Genomic DNA, 20,871 nt, shown 5'->3' with positions numbered 1-20,871 from the left:
GCGGCCCTGGGCTGGCATCAGAGATACCAATATCTAGTCCTCAACCGGTACGTTGCCAGGTCATCCTACCGTGATTGCGTAGTGGAAACGCGAGATGTGCATGCGCTAGCCAGAAACTGCTCCTCTGCCACTGACTTGCTGCCGATGCCGCATGTGAGCGTTCAGTTCCGATGTGCGTACCGCTTACTGACCCGTAGCTCCCAGTGCCAGCCCCGGGTATTCAAGTAAATGCGCACCCGCCACAACACCGACCCCCCCCCCCCCCCTTGCAGATATGTATAAATTATCGCTCATTCAGCCGCATGACCGCAAGTGTCGTTGTTTGCATCATGCTTGAAGCTTAAAGCCTGAGAGCTGGTGTGCCCATCAGCGTCGAACAAGAATCCAAGTACTGCCACGGAACGGTCAGAGACGGTCAGTGTGCATGTGCTCAAACCACGTTCGAAGCCAATAACGCGTCTTCTTCTACTATTACTATCTACGAGGGCCTTTATCCTACAAATCACGAACTAGACTACTCCCACCGAGCAGCGCTCGTAAGTCTGCGTGTTTTGCGATTTGTACACCCCAAACACCTGCCTGCTAAGCAGAGCATCCCTCGGATGGTCAAAATGAGCGCAATATCAGACCCTTCAGATGCTGTGGTCTGATCTCTCGCATCTTCCACATTCCCGTATGGGCGCGATCGACGCCGAAGCCGAGGCGTTTCAACTCAGACATGTTATATAGGGACAGTGTCCTGTTGCAGAACCGCCATACGTATTCCCTCGCATTCCTCCAGTACGCGATATCGCTGTGCAGGAATGGCGTGGGCTGACGCGCTCCCTCTCAGACTCGCTGACCTGCACCATGGCCAACCCCGCAGCCCCTGTTAAAACCGGCACGATTCCGTTCACCCGCGATGGCGAGACCTATCAAACCTTCTACAAGCTCTTCGGGTCTCTGGAGAACAGCAAACGTCGACCCCTAGTCATGATGCACGGTGGTCCAGGGCTCGTGCACGACTACCTCCTGCCCTTCAGCGACCTCGCCGTGATGGCGGACACCCCCGTAGTGCTGTACGATCAGATCGGCAACGGGCTCTCGACGCACCTGCGTGACAAGCCCGCCGACTTCTGGTCCATCGAACTCTTCATCGACGAGCTCGAGAACGTGCTCGCGCACCTGGGCATCGACGGCGACTTCGACCTCGGAGGGCACAGCTGGGGCGGGATTGTCGGGACCGAGTTCGCCGTGCAACGCCGGCCGCGCGGCCTGCGACACCTCGTGCTCACGGATGCGCTCGCCGCGTTCTCACTCTGGATGGAGAGCAACATGAAGCTCATGGCGGAATTCCCGCAGGATATCCAGGCCGCTCATGGCGGGCATGGCGGACCCCAAGGCGTACCACGCCGCGCTCCTCGTGTTCCACAGGACCTACGGGTGCACCGTGGTGCCCCCACCGAAGGAGTACTTGTATATGCTCGAGATGGTGTTTGGTGAAAAGGGAGACCCGACGGTCACCTCGGTTATGTACGCCCCCTCTGTCCTTCCCCCTTATTCGTGAGCGTCTGACACACAAGGTGCTGCTAGGTTCCCCAAGATCATAAATTGGTCGATCATCGACCGATTGCACAACATAGAGGTGCCGACACTCGTGATGAATGGAGCTAAGGACATTGCGCAGGACTTCGTCATCGCACCATTCTTCCAGAAGATCCCGAAGGCAAAGTGGATCACCTTCGCGAAATCTAGCCATACCCCGTTCTGGGAGGAGCGCGAGCTGTATATGAAACAAGTAGCAAACTTTTTGGAACTGTAGCTACGGGCTAGCAGTTTCTACATGCAGATACAGGACAACAGGAGGTACAATGAAAGGTCACAAGCGCCACCAGTAGTCATACTCATTGTATACGTACGAATGACGTTCCACGCATGTATATGAATCGCACACGATATGATATTTGGATAAACAAGTACAACAGTTGCTAATGCCCGTTCAAATGGTAGGAGAGCCTATTCTACAAGGCGCAAACGAGTGGGTGCTACATAAGACGAATCGAGAAGCCAGCGAGGAATCGTGGCCAGTATAGTGATACAATTTTCTTCCGTTGGGCGCTCCCGTATCTCAGGAGCCAGATACAACGAAGATCAGATGGTTCAGTTGAACTTAGGGACGTCAAAGGTGCCCTCGGGGTCTATCGAGAATTGGTCAGTTGTCGCATACGACGGGTTGAGGAGTGTGAAGCTCACCGGCACCGGTCTGGTAGATGTACTCTTTGTCCTTCTCGGCCAGGTGCCTGAGTTCGCTGATGAGCTCGTGGCTGCGCACCTGGATCCGCTCGTTGAAGCGCGACGCGCCCCGGACAGCCGCCTCCGCGACGTGATACCGACTCGTGTGGTTCTGAAGCATCATGTCGAGCGCGCTCGTCGTGGTACCCTCCTCACGGTAACCCTCAATGGAGACGCGGTCACCGAGGTTCGGTCGGCCGAAGATGAGGCCGCGCAGCTCTTGTGGGTAGCCGTGGTAGTTGAAGTGGATCGGGCGATCCTTCGTGAGGAGGTTGTCCCAGTCTACGTCGTTCAGCGAATGCGGGTGCGATCTGGCGGGACCGAGAATCATCAGGTCCGTTACGTTCACTACACGCACGCGCAGCTCAGGCACAAGCTTGCGCAGCAACACAACCGCAGCGATGACTTCAAAAGTGACCTCCACACCGATGCCGACAATCACAACGTCAGGGGTAACACCTTCGTCGACAGAAGCGAACTTCCAGATGGAAGCACCAGCAATGCAGTGCTGCAGATACAGTGATGAGCGTCATGTTCCCAACAGGTCAAGAAGACGACACACCTTATCAGCCTCCTCGGGGCTCAGCCAGACAGGCGTAGGTTGCTTGCTGCCGACCATGAGGTTGATGTAATCTTTCGCGCGCAAGCAATGCGCAACCGTGCTCAAGAAGCAATTGGCATCGGGCGGGAAGTAGACACGTGCGAGAGCGGGCTTGAGGTTAAGTACAGCGCCTATGAACGATGGGTTCTGATGCGAGAAACCGTTGTGTTCTTGCCGAGTCCAGGTCGAGGTCTCGACGTAGTTGAGGGAACCACATGGCTGGCGCCACGTCGTCTCGTGTGCCATCTTGACAAACTTGCTGTACTGCACCATCATGGTGTGCACGATCCCGAGGAAAGCTTCGTACGATGGGAAAAGCCCGGTACGACCGGTAAGTGTGTAACCCTGGAGCATGCCCTGGCAGGTGTGCTCGGACAAGATCTCGATAACCCGGCCACCTTGTGCGCGCGATGCGACATCCCATTGAAAGTTTCGGCCGCTATCCCGGAGGACGGCGTCGAGCTTGTTCGATACGAGCTCATCTGGAGAAAAAATACGGAAAGTGGACGGATTCCTGAGAACGAGTGAGTCAAAAATGCGTGACGCTAACATGTCAACGCATACCTCTTGACAACTTCATGGAGATATTCTCCGATAGTCTTCATGCAACTCGCCTCCGTTCCCTTTTGGACTGTAACGCCACTTTCGAGCCAGTTCGGCACGTCCAATGGTTCATAGCTAGCATAAGACTCTTTCCTCTGCCCAAGCTTGAGATGGTCTTCTTCAGGAATGATCTGCAGAATCTCCTCGTTGGGCTCGCCGTTGGGCAAGAGCTTGTGGGGGTTATATGACGACAGCCACTCTTGAAGCTGAGCACGCTCTCCCGCGTCCTTCTTCGCCTCCGGCAAAGGTACTTGGTGGGCATGGAAAGAACCCTCGACGAGTTCTCCGTGAACCTTCTTTGGTCCACCCCAGCCCTGCGTGATGTCATCAGCTGCTGCACGGAGCAAGAGAGCATAACAAGCGCACCTTAGGTGTGCGGAGGATGAGCACTGGCCAGCGCGGTTTGACAATCGGATTGCCACTCCTTGCAGCTTTTTGTATCTTGTGAATCTCACTGATTGCCCACTCCATGGAGGCAGCGAGGTCCTGGTCAATGTTCTCGAGATCCTCCACAATGCGAGGTTGGTATCCGTAACCGCTGCGAGATTTACGTCAGTGTGGATGAAGGCACGTATGCAACGAAGGAACATACATGAAGAGAGCAGTAAGCTCCTTGTCGTCCATACAACCGTAGATCGTCCGCTCGGAAATCTTGAAGCCGTTGACATGTACAATCGGGAGTACCGCGCCGGATTCTGCCGGGTCAATGTACTTGTACCCATGCCAGGCGCTGCGTGTCTTTGTGAGGCGTAGTAAGAAACAAACTCGGGAAATCTACCAACGTCGCAGTCGGACCGGTCTCTGCCTCGCCATCGCCGACAACGCAAAGGGCGATAAGGTCAGGCTTATCCATTACGGCACCGAATGATACGGCAAGTGCGTAGCCCAATTCGCCACCTTCGTGGATGGACCCTGGAGTTTCAGCGTTGATGTGGCTACGGAGGCGTATGAGGTTTAGAAAATAACGACGTTCCACGATACACACCTCGGGAAGCCTCCTGGAAAGCTGAAGCCAGAGATGAGCTTCGCGAGACCAGCCTTGTTCCTGGCGTAGTCAGGCCAAAAGGTGCCGAGGGAACCCTCGAGCCAGAGGGACGCGAGCAAAGCGGGGGCACCGTGTCCTGGACCGACGATGTAGAGCATGTCCTGCTTGGTCTGGCGGATGAGACGGTTCGCGTGGGCGTAGACGAGGGTGAGACCTGGACAGGTTCCCCAGTGTCCAAGGAGGCGGGCTTTGATGTCATCTGCGCGTATCTCGCGCTCGATGAGAGTATTCTCTTTGAGGAAAATCATAGCTAGAAAGCTGTCAGGGCAGGCCCTGGAGATGTGTGCTGGGTGACCCACCGGCTGCGATGTAGTCTGCGGCATCGCGGAACGCACGAATGTTGCGCAGTTCGTCCTCCGAGAGAACGTTCTTGGTGTTTAGCTGGACTCTGAAATCGAGGAGTGCGTCCGGAAGCTGCGAGGGATCCGGAGGCGGGTTGGCTTCGAAGAGTTTCTGTCCGCCCATGCTGCGCGCAGTGAGAAATGGTGTAAGAGATGGGTGTTGAGAAATGCTGCATAACGAACCGTATTTATACCGTGGGCCATTGTGCCGTCTTCCGTGTGGAGTCCTGCGGAGCGTAGAGTGTCTGTCATGTCCGTCCCAACTGAGCAGCCGGCGCTCGGCCTCGAGTGTTCTCTTCCATGCCCAGGCTTGCCTTCCGTCCTATCGCTCGCTATTTTCTTCTTGCCCCTGTCCAGATTCATCTCAACAACCTCCGCCGTGTCCTCGTCTTGTTACAAAAACTAGAGCCCCTAAAGCGATCTCTCCCTGGTCTCGGTCACTCCAGCTCTCGGAGTGCACACCCGTGTAATCAGCACCCATCGCAAACGCGGCCCAGCGGGTGCCACATTTTATATCCCCATCTCCGCCATGAGAGGGGTGAGGGACAGGCAAAGGCAGACGACGCGGTTTAGTCCCCCGTCAGGCGATGGTCGTGCATCAGGCGACGGAGGTGTGAAATGGGTGCGCTTCGCGAAGAGTCCTGCGTCCTTGCCGCCACGGCCACTGCGAGAAGCGTTGGGTTTACGCCATCGATATGCTTCTCGTCGATCCTTGTTTGAAACTGTTGACATCTATGGCGATGTGTGTCGCTTCCGACCGACCAGGCCGAGCTCAGGGTGAGAAGGTTGGATTGTGCGGACGTCGTTGGCTTCCTCTACTCCTCCGCTTGCGAGAGGCCCGCGAAACGGAGCAGTGCAGGTAGTCAATGATGCTTTGACCCCCGCTCGTTGAGATACCGATGTAGTCCGCCCACGCCGCCCGCCTCGTTTGGGTGCGCCCATTACAAGTGCAAGCCGCACGACGGCCCATGTGCCACCATTTAAATTGACCTCGAATTATGGCTGTTCCTCTCTCTCTTTTCTCATCTGCCGCCCACAACGCATAGGCTCTGCATTCGCCACAAACAAGTACTGTATATGACGCGCTGCTATATTTTCTGTGCCGTCTCGCTGATTAGTGGACTAGGTCTGTTGGGTCTCGACCAAGAAACCATCGGCCGCATAATCAACTTGCCACAGGACAATTGCGCCCCTCTGCCGGCCTATTCTCTCGTCCGCCACCACTGGCTGTCTCGTGGCCGGCAACACCCCCTCCGCCGTCCGCATCCCTACAAAACAGACTTTCGCGGGTGGCACATGGTCGAGCAAAATGCGGCCACTTCGTGGGACAATGTCCGGTCTCCTGTGCAGTGAAAGGAACCGGCGGCCCGACTCTGGCGTGCTCTTTCTCCGCGAGCTGCAAGTCTCCCTGGACGGAGTGCCGAACTTCAGCCGCTTCAAGCTCGTTCAATGTTTTACATCTAGCCCTGGACTGCTTCTGGGAGTTTCCGTTCACATACCACCCATTGAAGACCCTATCGACCCTATGTTCTCGTTTCAGCTATGCAGGTGCGGGGAATATCCTGTTTTTTTTTTCGTTGCGCGCCGATCTGCATGGGGCTCTTGAACTCCTCGGCGATACTTTCGAACAGGCGCCACAGGCACCCCTCGGACCGATCTCGCACCAACTGATTTTGAGTTCGATTTGCTCGAACATTGTCCTGCGCAGTCTTTCTGTTGGACCGGCATACGTAAGATACGGCTCATCCGCCTCGCTGTTGTGAGGCCATCGAAGCATTTTTCGAGGTCAAAGTCGCCAGTGGCTGCGTCGATGTCACGCTGGTCATGTGATAGTAGCGCATGAGCCGTACCTTAGTAGATTTAGCGAGACCGACGAAGGCGTCGTCCATCGACTGCGCGTCATCGGCGCATCCCTTTGAGCACGGATCGGACAAACTTTGGGCGGAGACCATATCCGTGCTCACAACTCTCAAGCTGTTTATAGGCCCCGTGCAGATACCGCAAGAGAGATCTGCCGCGGATGAAGAAGCAGAAGGTGCGTCCTCTGTACAGTTTATTTACCCCACTAAGCATGGCTCACGGCTGTGCATGAGTGATCCTCAGATTGAGCACCTGTGCCGCCCTCAAGCACTTCACGCCGATGATCCGGCATACGAGCTCATCCTCGACGACGTCCCGGCTGGTCTGCACTCCGCCTTGAGCGAAGCTCCCCCCACTATAACGTGCCTTTCGTCCCAGGTCGACTTCGGCCCGTCTCGCAAGTACGAGTGTGTACTGTCCATAGCATCGCTGCTGCGCCTGGACATGCATATTGAGCGCCGGGCGAACTTGCAGTCGCTGCTCCAATGGTTTTCTAGTCTCGAGAACATGATACTTTATCTGAGTTCTGATCACGAAGGCGATGCGGAGAAGCAATGCACGCCTGAGCTGCAGGACGCCATGGAGGATATTGTCACGAGATCGAGTTTTAACTGAAAGGAGTTTTACAGAAATTGAATACTCGATGCGCATCTCAAAGGATTCGAAGCGTCATCGACAACGCGGCCGCCAGCAATCTAGCAGATTCTCTGGTTGGGCCATCGTTATCTTGCGCCGGTGGCCGTTTTGCGGTACCTCTGCGAGTTCCTCTCGCTCCCTCGCCCCCTCTATCCAAAGCTGAAGCTCGTCATAGGAGCTGATTTGAGCGGCTATATTAAACTTCGACAAGCTGTAGCACCGTTCGCTAGAAATACTGTACACAAGCACAATCCAATGAAACAGACACTAATTTACACCTCGTAAAGGTCATAGACGTCCATTGAGCCACTTAGAAGATAAGGATATGAGCGTGAATAAACATTGGAATTCAAGAGGGGGGGATGCATGGTGCGTTCATATCATCACAAAGCTTGGGTACCTGTCCTCGCCGCCGCTCCGTGCAGCCCTTCGGGCCTCTCTTGTCTGCACCCCCGCGTTGCTGTACCTTGGCCGTGTGACTTGCACCGTAGGCTGCAGGATACGCACAAAGTCGCGCTGCGTCGCAGGCTGGGAAGCACGAGCCTCTTGAACTGCAGGGACTTCGTACACCTGGAGCCGAGGGTCGCGAGTGTTTTGCATCTCAGGCTCAGGCTGGGGCACCTGCCGCTGAGAGCCATAAACCTCCTGCATCACCGCTTCGTGTGCCTGGGGTTGGGAGTCGTCGGTCTGCTGATGTGCCGAGGCCTCATGCTCCCGACACCTACAGTCGCACAGCTGCTGCGGCGCAGATGCTTGGTCACCTGCTGCGGACCGAACATTTGTGGCATCGAGCCTCGCAATGTAGTCCAACAAAGCGAGGCATAATGCAACCAAGGTTTGATCCGATGCCGACGAGGCTTGCAGTTCTACACCACCGTGGGCTGGATGGTCTGTGATGTTTGCGGGGAGAGCACCATCGCCGGAGCCCTCACCGGCAGGCTCATCGCCATCCAGTGAAGGCGCCGTCGACGCTCCGCTACTGATCATCTCGGCCTCGAGGATGTTGTGCATCAATGTTGGGGATAATAATGGGCTCTCGTCCTCGAGATCAAGAGTGAAAAATGTCGTGGCAGGGGAAGGAGGAGCAGTGAGCGGCGCCACACCTCCTTTCAAGGCAGGCTCTGCTTGCAGCCCTGTCTCGACTTCATGTGAGGACTCGTCAAAGTCCCACGCCGGAATGGAGTCATCCACATCCGGCGGAGGGCGAGCTGGTGGCAGGGTCGCTGCTCGAGTATCCTCCCTCTGAATGCGTTCGACAATCTCATTCAGGGACAGCACACCTGACATACTGCGACTTGTCGGCGGCGGTGGCTGGATGCACCGCGATACTTGGAATAAACCACGTGTGACCTCGGCTCGCAATTCATCGTCAGTGACGGTCGAGGTAATACTAGCATACTTTCCAGCTTAGACAAATGAGTGTTCAGCTTGAGATATAACTGCACCTTTGAACGACATCCTCAGTATGATTGGATAGCATCCTGCCATCGATATGGTGACTACCCAGTAAGGTGCTGGTCACAGGGGATGCAGGACCCTGGACTGTTCGGCGCGCCAGCTCTACTAGCTGGCTAGTATTTAACGATATCGCAGGCTACACAGGTATCAGTTTCGCTCAGAAGCGAGTGTAAGCATGAACTCACGAGCCGGGTTCTTCTGTGAGCAGTCTCTGTGTCATAGCGATGACAAACACGCTCGTTCATAATCCGCGATTACGGCGCCGTGCCAAGACTTGTTACAATCTGAGAGGATAGTGGCGAGGGGATAGTGATTGGGTCTCACTGAAGACTCTTCAGCAATATCGGTGATTATACCTTCAGAATGGGGTGCGGTGTCGCGAACACAGGCACAAGGAAGGTAGTACAGAGGAGATGATCAAGAGGCGATGCCTTCAAGTACGCTTAAAACCAGGTTGGGCCTATTGAGGACAGATATATATATTCGTGTCGCAACGGCTCTGCAATGTGTAAAAGGGAGTAGCAACGCCTCCACAGTTGCGATAGAGTGTTATGGAACGATACTTACTGGGGAAAAGACAAGATGGCAGTACAATGACAGCTTCGGTCGCCCGAAACGACTGTATTAGGTTCGACGGATCCCTCCGGATTCCTGTGGGAGTGAAGAGAGCACATGTTGCACAGACGATTCTCGACATCGATTTCCTTCTTGGATCGCTCGAGCCGCTCTCCCAGCATGGCCACTTGGTGGCTTCCGGCCACAAGCACCTATTGAGTAACTTACTGCGATGAGTAGATAAAAAGTCCTCTAGATCTAAACATGGGAACGAGCCTGTCCAGGGACGCGATTCGTATACTGCGAGCTTCGCTCCTGATCTTACTATCGGACAATTATATCCCCTCTTCACGAGGTCGTACCAGAGGCCACTCTGTGGGCAGAGCTCAACTGACGAAACGACTTACATCCGCCAACTGTGATGTATATTCGCTGAGTAAAGTGCAACTTGCTTATAACAATATGGCCGACTGGCCTAATGGTTAAGGCGTCAGTTTCCGGCGTTATGTCAGCTGAAGATTCTGGGTTCGAATCCCAGGTTGGTCGCTTTTTAACGTACCTTTTGCGCCAGAATCATTCTTGCAAGATGCAGCGTGCAAGACAGTCACAGTAGACCGCGAGACTGCAAATGCCAATATGCGATCCAGTACATATTCGACAAACCTCTCTTCTGCAGAGCCAGAAGACGATGCAATCGAAGAATTGTGACTATTAAGTGGGTCATAGCATGGGGTCCGATATTGCGAGACCGTCGAGCAAACGCGCACGAGTAAGGTGATCATTGAAGCAAACGGATTGACATCTATAGTACGTACACAGACTTCGTCGACTCCTTACTAAGTAGACAATCGATCGTACTAAAAGTGTGGTTAGCGGCTCACCGCTTTGGGGGCTTCCTCTTGACCTCATCGTCCTTGCACGCGTGCAGCATGACCTTGTTCGGATGTCCCTGCGTCATGCCACTGTGGCCCTTACTCCAGTCGTAGCTGACGGCGTAGGCGAAGATCGTGCCATTGCGGTTGAAGGCTGTGCACGGCACGGGGCCAGGTGCAGGCTCGAAAGTCTTCAGACGCGTGCGGGCATCCTTATCCCAGAAGTTGACGGTACCGTCGGAACCTGTCGATGACGACGTAAATATCGTGATCGCACACGAACAGGAATACTACCTACCGCATGTCGAGAACGTCCCGTGGACAGGGTGGAACGTAATGTCGTTAACCGCAAAGACGAGAGACTGATCCTTGTTTGTGGGAGACTGGTCTCTGCGATGACATTTGAAAGAGAAATTGTTGCTGAAGGGGATTGCATTAAGTGAAACACTTGAGATACTGCTTGAGGTAGCCATACCTAGAGTCTTTCTCTTCGACATATCTAAGCGAATAAATTCAATGAAAGCACTAAGACGATACATAGGGCTATCTTACTGAATAGCAACGCGTCCCTCCACACTCCCGACAGCAAAGCCATTGGCCGAGGGGAAGCAGGAAACAACTCTGGTTTGCCATTTCAGAGGAGAAGCCATGGTCTGGCGGGGGGCTCAGCGGTAACGCGCGAGAGACTTGTGAGTACACACCTTGAAGGGAGTCGTTGGATTTGTGAGGTTAAAGATTTGGATGTGGCGTTCTGCGGTGCCAACGACCATGAGGGGATACGTGACATCCATGGTGTAGCAGCGTTCAGGTAGCTGAACCGTAGATACGGGGTTCGGCGTGCGCAGGTCCCAGTACTAGTAGAGAGGTATGTGTCATCGATGGGGCTTCAACATAAGTGATGAGCGTACCTTCAACGTCTTGTCCCAACTGCCAGTGGCGAGAATGCCTCCGTGAGGGGTTTCAATCCATTTGACTACTTTGACTGGTGCATCGTGCTGTGCAACTTGCTGAGACTGGCCAGTTGTGATGTCGAACATGCGACCGGCGTTGTCTGCGCCTCCTGAAAGTACCTTGGTTCCGTCCTGGGAAGCATGGATGCCTTAGTGAAGACATGGGCCTTCTAGCAGGACCACAGTGACGCACCTTATTCCAACACACGCTCAATGCAGGGCCCTGATGGCCATACATTGCCTTCCCCTGTGTTTGTCCATTGGCGCCCACTTCATAGAGTCTCACCTTACAGTATGGAAAGCTGTCAGCCATTATAGCACTAATCTTCCAGCTCCCGCGGCCTACCTCATTGTTCCAGCTTCCGACAGCAAGGTAGTCCGCCTGTGGCGAGAATGCGAGAGAGGAAATAGAGTCATTAGGCGGATCAGCTACTTCGATATCTTTGTCTGGTGTGACTGTTGCGGCCGCCGAAGACGACGCCGCGCTGAAGAACGACATCACGGTTCTCAGGACAAGTTTGGGCGCGTGTAATGATGGTCGAGGTCAAGCGGATGCCAGCCTCCGGGACTGCTACGATGTCTATATACCTTACATTTCTGGCCAGGGGGCATGGCCGACTGGCCTAATGGTCAAGGCGTCAGTTTCCGGTTTGTCGTTAGCTGAAGATTCTGGGTTCGAATCCCAGGTTGGTCGTTTTTTGTCTTCCGGCCAACGTGGCGTCCGAGACGTTACGCCACCACTGAATCGGTACTGACAGTATTACTTCATGTTCACAGTCGATCATTTCTAATGAATGTACGTGTCATGACATGTAAACAGTGTAGGTAGCCTTAACGACGTACTACTCGTCCTTACTCCGAAGCATGCGTCTTGACCTCCCAAAGTCAATTAATGACGAAGCTGACGGCATACACTCATGCGCGAAATAACCGTTGTACAGCACAAGGACATCCATTATAAAAGTACTACAGTAGTGCGATTACAGAAGGTAGGTATCATTCTTTTCCCCATGTAAGAGGCAGGGTATCTTACAAAAGAAGCACACACAGCTCGGAGACCCAGAGACATAGACGAAGCGCGTAAAGTAAAAACCAAAGTCTATGCGTCCTTGCCAAGCGCTTTCTTTTGCTTTTCCGCCTCGAGCCTCTTGACCTCCAGCAATGGGTCAAGCTCGGACAGCGGCTGACGGTATGAGCCACCCCACCGATCGGAAAAGGTGAAATACTGTCCGTAGTTGACAGTGAAATATAGGTGATGCAATGTATGATGCGCTGGACCGTTGATAATTTTCTCCAGGGGGTGGTCGGTGATCATATCAGAGTCATGGATCTGATCAACCCGTGAGCAAGCAGATTATCTCCCACCATGTGGACACACTCACGAGGATAGTCCAGAAATTCACGAAGACGAATAGGCCAAGGTACAGCTTTTGGTGGAGCGGGAAAACGAAGATGAAGAGATGGTACGGCATTGACTGGAGGAATCCGTCGAGAGGGTGAAAAGCATATGAAGCGAAAGGTGTAGGAACTGCAATGAGTGATCAGAATGGACAGTCGTGTGTAGGTCATATGGACGCGACGCACTAAGCCATTTGTGATGCGGCTTATGTAGCCACTTGTACCACATAGGATTGTGTTCCCACCGATGGATCCAATAGATGCCGTAGTCCGTAAACGCCAGGAAGCTGAAAAAAAGTCATTAACTCACAGTACTAGAATGGGTGGTGACAAGCGCACTCACAATAACATAGAGAAGAAGAAATAGCCCCAACCGTAGTCCTCAACATTCTCGTACAACATTGAGTGCCCGCGCACTTCCGCAAGGAAACAAGGGAGAGTCAAAAGCGTCATACCCGGGAAGGATTTTAGACTGCAAATAATCTCCCGCCTGATCTGGTTCTTCAAAAATTTTGGGTGCTTCATCATCTCGTGGTTGAAGATGAAGCGGAAAGAGAGCCACGCGAAGAGGAAGTACAGGATATGTATCCCGACAAGCGTGAACACGGTGAGCGAGATCATTTGCCTTGGGATGTAATCGCGCGGCCATGCGGAGACAGGTGGCATGTTAGAGATAGCGGGCGATAGGAGGAGCTCGTCAGATAGAGGTGGGTGCGGGAGGTACGAAATGAGATGTGACCATGTCGAGCTCGATGAGGAACCTGCGGAAAGTAGTGGATAGGAGGCGTTGAGAGACGAGGCCGAGCCGAGCAAATTCGCGTCTACATTCCCCGCGAAGGCAGAAACAGGGATGAGATACGCCCAAGCCTTGTCGAGGATGTAGTCATCGGCTAGACGGAGGGCAAGATCCATGACCGAGAGGCTCTTTGCTCAATGACTGTTTTGCACGTTGAGTATGGTGCCTTTGAAGTCGGGGATGACGACGACCGGGACTTAGAGGGCAAAGACCGACGTTAAAGTATTGAAAGGAATGGACGGCCGAACGATCCGGGGTGTGTGCTTTTATGAGTCCTTTTGAGCAGAAGTCGCACCACTCTTGAATTTTGGACGGGCTTGCTTACCGATTAGATCATTGATCTGGCGTCTCATGTTCTTGGAATAGAAAATCGCCGATAGCTCGCGCTCTTCCCCCGAGCTTTTGGCACCTCTAGGCATCCCGGTCTCCAGCCTCGACCAAAGCCCAGCCTATAGTTGACGACATTTCGTAGAAGACAATTTTGTTTGTCGTGCAACAGCTACCGTGCCATAAATATAATAAAGGACGCAGATGCGTGCGCCGGGAGTCAGGACGCACATCTTTCACACGGAATAGAGGCGATCTCCAGGGGCCTCGGCCGTATGCATTTGAGGGCTGTTGGTCACCATGACCGCAGTTTGGAATGCTGACGGGAAGAAGAAGGAAGAAGAGTGCAGGACGGTACCGTCGAGGCTGGGAGCAAACCTACAACATTAATTGCCACGGCCGATCTAGAAGGCCCCTGACAGCGGCACGGCGAGCGCTATGAAACGCTGTGGCTAGCCAGGAAATGGTATCATGATATAGACAATTGAGCCGGCTATGAATCACACCCGCCCGACGTCGGTCACGAGTGGAGTGAAGGTGTATGTTTGCGATGGGTATGCGGATAATTACGCAGAGATGTATAGTAAATGCGGCCGTTGATGCCAGTGGAATGCGAACAGAATCATTGAGGCCTGCAGTCTGGCTCGGCCATGTCGTCGTCGTCGTTATCCTCGTCCTCCCAATCATTTTCGTCATCACCAAACTGATTCGAAAATTCATGATCAAAGAAACTACCACCAGCGAAAGGCGTTTCACGCACATCGGCGAGGTCGCTCTCCTCGAAGTCGACCTCATCTACGACAGAGGGCTTCGGGTCTAGCTCTGGCTTTTTGGGCGGTAGTAGAGCCTCAAGTGCCTAAAAGTTGGCATCAGAAAAGAGTAGCAACTAGGGCAGAACAACCACGTGTCCAAACCTTGTGATCAATGGTCCTGAGCCAGTCCGCGTCGGGCATATCTACTTCAAACACGATATACAGCAGGCCCTTCTGGTCGGGATTCTTGTGGAAGGGCATGCCCTCTCCTCGGATCATAATGGAGTCGCCCGATTTGTATATGTTGCCAGGTGTACTTGAGACGTGTACGCCTCGGCCGTCAAGATGTGTTAGGAGGATTCGTGAGAAGCCGAGCAACGCCTCCGACAAGGTGATATGGACTTTCGTCAGGAGATCGTTCCCAGAGCGTTCGAACGACGGATGAGGCCTTTGTTTCAAGACGAAAATAACGTCTCCAGGAGGTACCCCTGGCTGCGAGGGCTCTGAAAAACCGCTCAACCCGGTCAATGATATAACTACATACCTCTTCGTCGCCAGCACCAGACAGAACAATCCGTTGTCGATCCGTCATGCCACGCTCAACAAAAATCTCCTGACGAGTCTTCTCCTTGACCGTCTTCTTGCCCTTGCATTTCTTACACCTGGGAAGTCACAGAATGAGCTACTGGTCACGAATGAGGCCATATATACGCACTGGTCCTTTTCTCGAAGCTTCTCACCCCTACCACCACAGTCCTGACACATGGCCCGCGAGGTGCCATAACGTCCTGCGCCGAGCTGTCATGGATATGAGTCAATAAACAGTCCAGGTGAACGTCCGATAATCTTACGTGGGTCTGAACAATGTTGAATCCTTTTCCTTCGCACTTAACACATTGTTTTGGTTTCGCAGACCCCTTCGCCCCTGAGCTACGTGCATGGAGTTATGTTAAGACATGAACCCTATCGAGTCCTCGGCGGACGCACCCCTTGCAAACTGAACATACAGCCTCCTTCTCCATATTCATCTTCACAGACTTGCCGTTGTACAAGTCCTCTAGTGTAACGTCGTAAGGGATGAGAGAGTCCTCGCCCTTGCTCCTCCGCGGACCTCCGCCGGGACCGAAGTCGAAACCGAAGTGCATGCCGCCGAATAGTTCAGAGAAAATGTCAGCAGCGTCCATGCCAGGCCCACCACCACCTTTTAAGCTGTCCGGACCAAACCTGTCATATGCTTCCCGAGAGTCGCTTTGGCTCAGGATTTCGTATCTAGACCCATACTATAAGGCTCCTTCGGCGACCCAGCGCATTTTGGACTTACGCAGCTGCCATCTCCTGAAATTTCGCTCCAGCGTTGGGATCATCTGGGTTCTAGATGGGTGGTCAGAGAGACAAGGTATGATAACTGGTCGATGCAATCACTTTGTCCTACGTGCATGGGTAGTTATTCAGGTCGCGACCGGCTAGGCAGAGAGAGACGACGCACTGGGTGGTGTTCCCTGGCCTTGGAAGAGCAGTCATGTCAACATGTGGCTATTTGCTCAAACCTAGTGGCTACTTCATACCTTCTTGCGGTATGCCTTCTTGATTTCGTCTGCACTTCTCGTTAGCCTTCATAAGCAGTGGTGAATCGGGCTATTTCTCGCTCTTACCGTCGCTAGCTTCTGCATGCACGCCCAGGAGGTCGTAGAGGGATGTATCCACAACCACTTGGCCAGTGTGAATGTTCGTAAATAATTGGGAGTATGTGGATCCTCACTAGTGTGGACAATGCAACGTGTGGCGGTCAGCGACAGGACAGTCGACTCCTCCAAAGCGCACACGCCAATCGCGACGGATCAGACGGCCACGTGGTGGACTTAAATTTCACTTGTTCAAACGCCCGTCATTTCTCTTCGTCTTCGCTTTCACTTCACAAATCTTAACACAAATCCAAGGTGAGCTTCATGCTCTTTTTCTCCAGATGCCCATATGATGCTCTCTTCGATACTTATCTACATTGTCCGACTGGCTTTCGCCAGAGTTGAAGAAAATGTTTACTTCTGACCTCACATGATCTGTCGGTAGTTTCACGCTTGCTAATGTTTCGTCATGTCAGGGCCCAGAGTCTCCTTTGCCTTTTGGAGGACTCTTGCTTTTTCCAAGCTGTTGTATATGTCTTCTCCTGCGGAGAGAACGTCATAGCTAATGAGGCCACGTCGTCTTGTAGTACCTCTGTGCAATGAATTTCTACTTCGAAGCTGCTAGCGTGCTGGACAAGTTGAATGCTAAGCAAGGCTCCATCAAAGGCATAATTGGTACTGTGCCGGAGAGAAACAGGAAGCGGACGGCAGCACTCGTCGTTGAGACCCTCAAATGTGAGCACGCACTTGGCACGAGGTATTGCGGTCGCGAATGACCCTGGATACAACTCTCACAGACAGACCAGTCCTTGCCGAGGTGCTTGATGCGGCCAAGTTGCTTAGGCAGGAGAAGAAGATCACTTCCCAGAATCTTGCTCTTGTTCTTGTCCACGACCTATTATTGGCGAATGGGATCCAAGCTGGGGATGGCCCTGTTAAACAGGCTATACTGAGGCACAAGACAAGACTCAATAGCGAGCTTCAGCGCATCAAGATAAGGCGTGGCGCGAGATCTACTAAAGAGCTCGCTCGCGCAGCAGATGTGAGAGCCGGTGCGTAGCATATACCCGCCTTGGCATGAGTAGTCCGACTGACTTGTTGACAGAGAGAATTCCTCGCTATGTGCGGGTAAACACCACATGCTGGTCTACAGAGGAAGCCGTGAAGACGTTCATTTCCCGTGGCTACCAACTCTCGGGTCCTTTCGAAGAGAAGTACGCCGCTGCATGCGCTTCACGTCTCAACATTTCGTAAACTTGCTTTCAGGGGATTCGCAAAGGATGAGCACATCTGCGACCTCCTTCTGTTTCCTCCTGATACACAACTCTCCGACGACTCGCTCTATCGCGAAGGCAAAATAATCCTCCAGGACAAGGCCTCATGTTTTCCTTCCTATATTCTTGCTCCACCTACGCAAGATCGAGCGGTGGTTATCGATGCGACGGCCGCTCCTGGGAACAAGACGTCCCATCTATGTGCTCTGATGAATAACCAGGGGAAGGCGAGTCCTATTCGGTTCTGTGTTTGGCATAGATTAATTCTAACTGGGTGGCTGATCCTTGGAAAATAGCTTTTTGCGTTTGAGCGGGATCGCAAGCGGTTCGGGACCCTGAAGACCATGCTTTCAAGGGCTCGGTGTCAAAATATCGAAGCGGTGAATGCGGACTTCATGACCACTTCTCCTAACGACGGCAGGTTCGCCAGTGTCACACATATGTAAGTGGTAGGCGACATATGGCACTCGGGCGGGAATTAACGTCCGAATCGTACAGCCTGCTAGATCCGTCTTGTAGCGGGTCTGGAATAGTCAATCGCCTCGACTATCTACTCGAATCAGGTCTGCATAGCTATCCGCAGTGGTCTTGTACTCCGCCTTGTACGCTCACAAACCTTATAGAGGCGGAAAACCCCGAGGAAAATGAAGAGCGGCTGCAAAAGCTCGCCTCGTTCCAACTGCTGATGATCAGACATGCTATGAAGTGTACGTCGGGATCGCATCTGGCGGGGGATGATTGATGACACCGCCCTGCGCAGTCCCGTCGGTACAGCGTGTTGTATATTCGACGTGCAGTGTACACGCCGCAGAAAACGAGCATGTGGTCCGAGAAGCCCTGAGGACGCAAGAGTGCAAGGCCGGGAAGTTTCGCCTTGCTCCGCGGAGCATGGTGCTGCCTACTTGGCAGAGGCGAGGTCTCCCCGAAGAAATGGACACGCCCGGTACGTAATCTAATGTGAGAGCCCGGTCTGTTTCGCGTTGACCGGAGGCCCACCAGATGACGCCGAGTCTCTCGTAAGGTGTTTACCAGGTGAAGACGCCACCAACGGGTTCTTCGTCAGTCTCTTCGTGCGCGAGTCGCCAGTTCCCGAAGGTGATCATCAGAACACCGTCACTAAGAGGAAGTTCCAGGACGAGACAGCTCAAAAAGACAATGATCGCCGCCAGGGGGAGCGCCGCAAACGCAAGAAGGGCACGACGAACGGAGAGCACGCCACGTAAGGCGCCGTCTAGTCTGTCTGTCATAACTAAGTACGCCGCACAGGCACAACTAGTGTAGTCCCGGTAGCGTCCCTCGATATTACCTATTACAAAGGAACAGCACTCTCATGCAACATTTGGACGGTATACAACCATGAGAAGATATTTGTTACGGCAAGTAAGAACAAGTCACGATCCGTACCAGAAAATCAACGCAGTTAGCTATCGCGATGAGTAGAGGCCACGTCCCAACGATACCTGCAGCGAATCCAGTTGCTATCACATGCGATAAGAACAAATCTCGGGAGGCGGGAAACGGAGGGAGAGGTGAAGCGTGCTGTGGTCTGGTTATGAGAGCGACGAGAAAGGGTAAGTCGTAATGCGATCTGAATCAATCGGTCGGTTAGGGATAGAAAAACAACGACTGTACGATTAGTGCGCTGGCGTGGGGGCTTGCTGGGAGTACTGGTTTTGATAGTACTGTGCGTAGTTAGATGAGTAGTCCGCTCCTGGCTGTTGCTGGTAATAGCCTTGACCGACGCTCTGACCATACGGCGGAGCGCTATAACCGTTGTAGCCAGAAGCACCGTAGCCAGCCTGGGGCGGGCGGTATCCAGTGTTCTGCGGAGCTGGGATATTCGTCTGCCAGACTTCCGGACGCCGCCAAGGAGGGATGTTGGAGCCGCCGGCGGTGATATCATGGCCGGCCGACCCAGTCCACGGCTTCGCGTCAGCACCGCCAGGGCCTTTTCCAGACTCCCCGAGCTCGGCCATGAGGCTAGCGTACTCTGAATCGAATCCGCCCTTCATCGTGGGTGGCGGAGCGTGGTGGGCGGCGTTAGGATCCCTGTTGACAGTGCAGTCGCGAGCCATGTGCCCAGCGCTACCGCAAACGCGACAGATGATGTTTGCTGTGAAGTTACGCTGTTCCGGGCAGTCATACTTCCGGTGACCGACACCACCGCAGTTCTGACAAATCTGGTTTTCGTCGTCACGAAGAGTACCGTTAAGTGCGGCCAACTCTCGGAGCTGGTTACGTTTGTGGTCGTTCTGACCCTCTGGAGTCGAAGCCGCCTGCAAAAAAAAGGTCAATACCGTGCAAAGTATAAGTATACATCGAAACATACCGTTTCAATGACCCTATTGATCATCCTGACACATGCTGTAACCTTCTCAGGGAAGTCAGCAGTTACCAGACAGTGGAGGTCTTCTTCGGCGTCCTCTGCGTACTGTTCTGGTCTTGCTTTGCCCTCCTTAACGCTGCCCTTTCCTCGAATGCTAATCTTGGCACCACTGTCCCTCTCCATTTTCTTCAGACTGTTGCCACGAGGTCCGACGAGTAGACCGAAGAAGTTAATCTCGGGGAACTCCTTCACGGGGATGTAGACTTTCTCCGAAGGACGTTGTGAACGCTTCTGCTGGTGATACTCGACGGGAGGACGGAAGTTTGGGTCGTTCTTCATAGCGCGGTCAACAAGCTTAATGCGCTCGTCTTCAAGTTTCTTGCGATAGCGGACTTCACGAGTATTAGTACGGCGACCATGAGAATCATAGGTGGGAGGAGGAGAAGGGGATCTAGTACATGTGAGCGAACATCGAAAGAAAGTAATGCAAGGCATACCTCTCTTTTTCTGGGGGTATGAAGTCGTTCATCCGTAGCTTTCTGTTGATCTCCTCCAGCCGGAGATGGATGGCGTAGTTATCCAGGTGAGCTTGGGAGACTCCATTGGCAGAGATAGCAGTCGGCAGTCCTGGAATTTCAGTCTTCGCATCACCCCACCGACTGCGGCGCTTCCGGGGCTGGTTGGGGTCAGCTGTGTAGCAAGTTATGCAAAGATACAAGTTTGTGGTTAGTACGTAGTCAGGTCAGCGAATCAGGGAAGTTGCCCCAGTTAGACTTGGGAGATTAGTCATTGCTAAGACAATCTGCAGCCAAGGAAACGTAGAGACGGCAAAGCCGTCAGTTGATCAGTCAGTTACTTACGAGTAGCAGAGTTGGATGTGGGCGACTCGTCACGAGTCTGGCGGTAATTATCTCGGTCACTTGGGGGAGCTCGAGGATAAGCAGATGGGGATGGTTGAGCTAGTTGAGGAGGCGCATTGTCTTCAACTGGGGCGGGCCCGAAACGACGACGATTACCGAGAGGTGCTGCGTAAAAGCGGTCAGGTTGTGAGACGATACCAAAAAAAGGAATATACGCACTCTCGTTGGTTCCCGTGACCTCGCGTGTAGCCGGCCTCCACATTTTGTATGCAACGAAGAAGGAATGAAAGCAAAAGAGATGAGTGTGGCTGGAGGTGCAGATGG

General features: G+C 53.4%; 8 protein-coding genes and 2 non-coding genes across 10 annotated transcripts; 5 read left to right on the top strand and 5 right to left on the bottom strand.

Annotated features, from left to right (window-relative positions):
- The first annotated feature begins 826 nt into the window (after nucleotides 1–826).
- On the top strand, nucleotides 827–2,202 carry PHACADRAFT_171311 (uncharacterized protein). Its single transcript, XM_007393342.1, has 3 exons — nucleotides 827–1,289; nucleotides 1,351–1,512; nucleotides 1,573–2,202. Exons 1-3 carry the CDS (start codon nucleotides 850–852, stop codon nucleotides 1,799–1,801), a joined length of 831 nt encoding a protein of 276 aa, XP_007393404.1. The 5' UTR covers nucleotides 827–849; the 3' UTR covers nucleotides 1,802–2,202.
- PHACADRAFT_26619 (uncharacterized protein) lies at nucleotides 2,192–4,985 on the bottom strand (the record flags this gene model as incomplete). Its single annotated transcript, XM_007392660.1, has 8 exons — nucleotides 2,192–2,779; nucleotides 2,834–3,386; nucleotides 3,437–3,789; nucleotides 3,842–4,013; nucleotides 4,068–4,213; nucleotides 4,254–4,410; nucleotides 4,461–4,770; nucleotides 4,820–4,985. The coding sequence occupies 8 exons, from the start codon at nucleotides 4,983–4,985 to the stop codon at nucleotides 2,192–2,194; spliced, it is 2,445 nt and encodes an 814-aa protein (XP_007392722.1).
- A 1,715-nt stretch (nucleotides 4,986–6,700) lies between these two features.
- Nucleotides 6,701–7,336, top strand: PHACADRAFT_26618 (uncharacterized protein; the record flags this gene model as incomplete). The annotated part of the gene is made up of 1 exon (XM_007392659.1): nucleotides 6,701–7,336. One exon carries the CDS (start codon nucleotides 6,701–6,703, stop codon nucleotides 7,334–7,336), a length of 636 nt encoding a protein of 211 aa, XP_007392721.1.
- Nucleotides 7,337–7,629: 293 nt separating this feature from the next.
- PHACADRAFT_206916 (uncharacterized protein) lies at nucleotides 7,630–8,947 on the bottom strand (the record flags this gene model as incomplete). The annotated part of the gene is made up of 2 exons (XM_007393341.1): nucleotides 7,824–8,947; nucleotides 7,630–7,666 (listed from the first exon to the last, which is right to left on the bottom strand). The coding sequence occupies exons 1-2, from the start codon at nucleotides 8,642–8,644 to the stop codon at nucleotides 7,630–7,632; spliced, it is 858 nt and encodes a 285-aa protein (XP_007393403.1). The 5' UTR covers nucleotides 8,645–8,947.
- An 887-nt stretch (nucleotides 8,948–9,834) lies between these two features.
- On the top strand, nucleotides 9,835–9,916 carry PHACADRAFT_t44. The gene has a single exon. It is a non-coding gene; the product is annotated as a tRNA-Arg (tRNA).
- Nucleotides 9,917–10,094: 178 nt separating this feature from the next.
- Nucleotides 10,095–11,721, bottom strand: PHACADRAFT_139699 (uncharacterized protein). The gene is made up of 8 exons (XM_007393340.1): nucleotides 11,539–11,721; nucleotides 11,386–11,478; nucleotides 11,151–11,324; nucleotides 10,944–11,096; nucleotides 10,795–10,895; nucleotides 10,718–10,741; nucleotides 10,541–10,662; nucleotides 10,095–10,486 (listed from the first exon to the last, which is right to left on the bottom strand). Exons 1-8 carry the CDS (start codon nucleotides 11,689–11,691, stop codon nucleotides 10,248–10,250), a joined length of 1,059 nt encoding a protein of 352 aa, XP_007393402.1. The 5' UTR covers nucleotides 11,692–11,721; the 3' UTR covers nucleotides 10,095–10,247.
- Nucleotides 11,722–11,804: 83 nt separating this feature from the next.
- PHACADRAFT_t45 lies at nucleotides 11,805–11,886 on the top strand. The gene has a single exon. It is a non-coding gene; the product is annotated as a tRNA-Arg (tRNA).
- A 307-nt stretch (nucleotides 11,887–12,193) lies between these two features.
- Nucleotides 12,194–13,565, bottom strand: PHACADRAFT_252075 (uncharacterized protein). The gene is made up of 4 exons (XM_007393339.1): nucleotides 12,934–13,565; nucleotides 12,777–12,877; nucleotides 12,575–12,720; nucleotides 12,194–12,522 (listed from the first exon to the last, which is right to left on the bottom strand). The coding sequence occupies exons 1-4, from the start codon at nucleotides 13,500–13,502 to the stop codon at nucleotides 12,292–12,294; spliced, it is 1,047 nt and encodes a 348-aa protein (XP_007393401.1). The 5' UTR covers nucleotides 13,503–13,565; the 3' UTR covers nucleotides 12,194–12,291.
- A 519-nt stretch (nucleotides 13,566–14,084) lies between these two features.
- PHACADRAFT_252071 (uncharacterized protein) lies at nucleotides 14,085–16,241 on the bottom strand. The gene is made up of 13 exons (XM_007393338.1): nucleotides 16,225–16,241; nucleotides 16,118–16,174; nucleotides 16,031–16,059; nucleotides 15,952–15,969; nucleotides 15,888–15,893; nucleotides 15,787–15,836; nucleotides 15,453–15,734; nucleotides 15,317–15,395; nucleotides 15,181–15,263; nucleotides 15,010–15,127; nucleotides 14,628–14,957; nucleotides 14,474–14,569; nucleotides 14,085–14,416 (listed from the first exon to the last, which is right to left on the bottom strand). Coding segments are annotated over exons 1-13 (1,230 nt in total). The 5' UTR covers nucleotides 16,226–16,241; the 3' UTR covers nucleotides 14,085–14,335.
- A 129-nt stretch (nucleotides 16,242–16,370) lies between these two features.
- PHACADRAFT_139688 (uncharacterized protein) lies at nucleotides 16,371–20,145 on the top strand. Its single transcript, XM_007393337.1, is given in 8 exon segments — nucleotides 16,371–16,822; nucleotides 16,885–17,139; nucleotides 17,193–17,337; nucleotides 17,354–17,609; nucleotides 17,658–17,803; nucleotides 17,860–18,068; nucleotides 18,122–18,304; nucleotides 18,361–20,145. 8 exon segments carry the CDS (start codon nucleotides 16,687–16,689, stop codon nucleotides 18,582–18,584), a joined length of 1,554 nt encoding a protein of 517 aa, XP_007393399.1. The 5' UTR covers nucleotides 16,371–16,686; the 3' UTR covers nucleotides 18,585–20,145.
- The last annotated feature ends 726 nt before the right edge of the window (nucleotides 20,146–20,871 follow it).

This window comes from Phanerochaete carnosa (assembly GCF_000300595.1).
Source record: "Phanerochaete carnosa HHB-10118-sp unplaced genomic scaffold PHACAscaffold_3, whole genome shotgun sequence".
Classification (NCBI taxonomy): Eukaryota; Fungi; Basidiomycota; class Agaricomycetes; order Polyporales; family Phanerochaetaceae; genus Phanerochaete; species Phanerochaete carnosa.
This window is presented reverse-complemented; position numbering and strand designations above follow the sequence as displayed.

What these genes read in the sequence shown, in the direction of transcription:
- PHACADRAFT_171311 (XM_007393342.1), top strand. Translation starts at nt 850, where the DNA reads ATGGCCAACCCCGCAGCCCCTGTTAAAACCGGCACGATTCCGTTCACC. An exon ending in CTCACGGATGCGCTCGCCGC is followed by an intron (nt 1,290 to 1,350) that starts GTTCTCACTCTG and finishes CAGGATATCCAG; the next exon opens with GCCGCTCATGGCGGGCATGG. An exon ending in CCGACGGTCACCTCGGTTAT is followed by an intron (nt 1,513 to 1,572) that starts GTACGCCCCCTC and finishes AGGTGCTGCTAG; the next exon opens with GTTCCCCAAGATCATAAATT.
- PHACADRAFT_139699 (XM_007393340.1), bottom strand. Translation starts at nt 11,691, where the DNA reads ATGTCGTTCTTCAGCGCGGCGTCGTCTTCGGCGGCCGCAACAGTCACA. An exon ending in GTCGAAGAGAAAGACTCTAG is followed by an intron (nt 10,663 to 10,717) that starts GTATGGCTACCT and finishes AATCCCCTTCAG; the next exon opens with CAACAATTTCTCTTTCAAAT. An exon ending in CGGGACGTTCTCGACATGCG is followed by an intron (nt 10,487 to 10,540) that starts GTAGGTAGTATT and finishes CGTCATCGACAG; the next exon opens with GTTCCGACGGTACCGTCAAC.
- PHACADRAFT_252075 (XM_007393339.1), bottom strand. Translation starts at nt 13,502, where the DNA reads ATGGATCTTGCCCTCCGTCTAGCCGATGACTACATCCTCGACAAGGCT. An exon ending in TTCTTCTTCTCTATGTTATT is followed by an intron (nt 12,878 to 12,933) that starts GTGAGTGCGCTT and finishes ACTTTTTTTCAG; the next exon opens with CTTCCTGGCGTTTACGGACT. An exon ending in GCCGCATCACAAATGGCTTA is followed by an intron (nt 12,721 to 12,776) that starts GTGCGTCGCGTC and finishes CACTCATTGCAG; the next exon opens with TTCCTACACCTTTCGCTTCA.
- PHACADRAFT_252071 (XM_007393338.1), bottom strand. An exon ending in GCATGCAGAAGCTAGCGACG is followed by an intron (nt 16,060 to 16,117) that starts GTAAGAGCGAGA and finishes CGAGAAGTGCAG; the next exon opens with ACGAAATCAAGAAGGCATAC. An exon ending in TTTCAGGAGATGGCAGCTGC is followed by an intron (nt 15,735 to 15,786) that starts GTAAGTCCAAAA and finishes GTATGGGTCTAG; the next exon opens with ATACGAAATCCTGAGCCAAA.
- PHACADRAFT_139688 (XM_007393337.1), top strand. Translation starts at nt 16,687, where the DNA reads ATGAATTTCTACTTCGAAGCTGCTAGCGTGCTGGACAAGTTGAATGCT. An exon ending in CGTCGTTGAGACCCTCAAAT is followed by an intron (nt 16,823 to 16,884) that starts GTGAGCACGCAC and finishes CAACTCTCACAG; the next exon opens with ACAGACCAGTCCTTGCCGAG. An exon ending in CGCAGCAGATGTGAGAGCCG is followed by an intron (nt 17,140 to 17,192) that starts GTGCGTAGCATA and finishes ACTTGTTGACAG; the next exon opens with AGAGAATTCCTCGCTATGTG.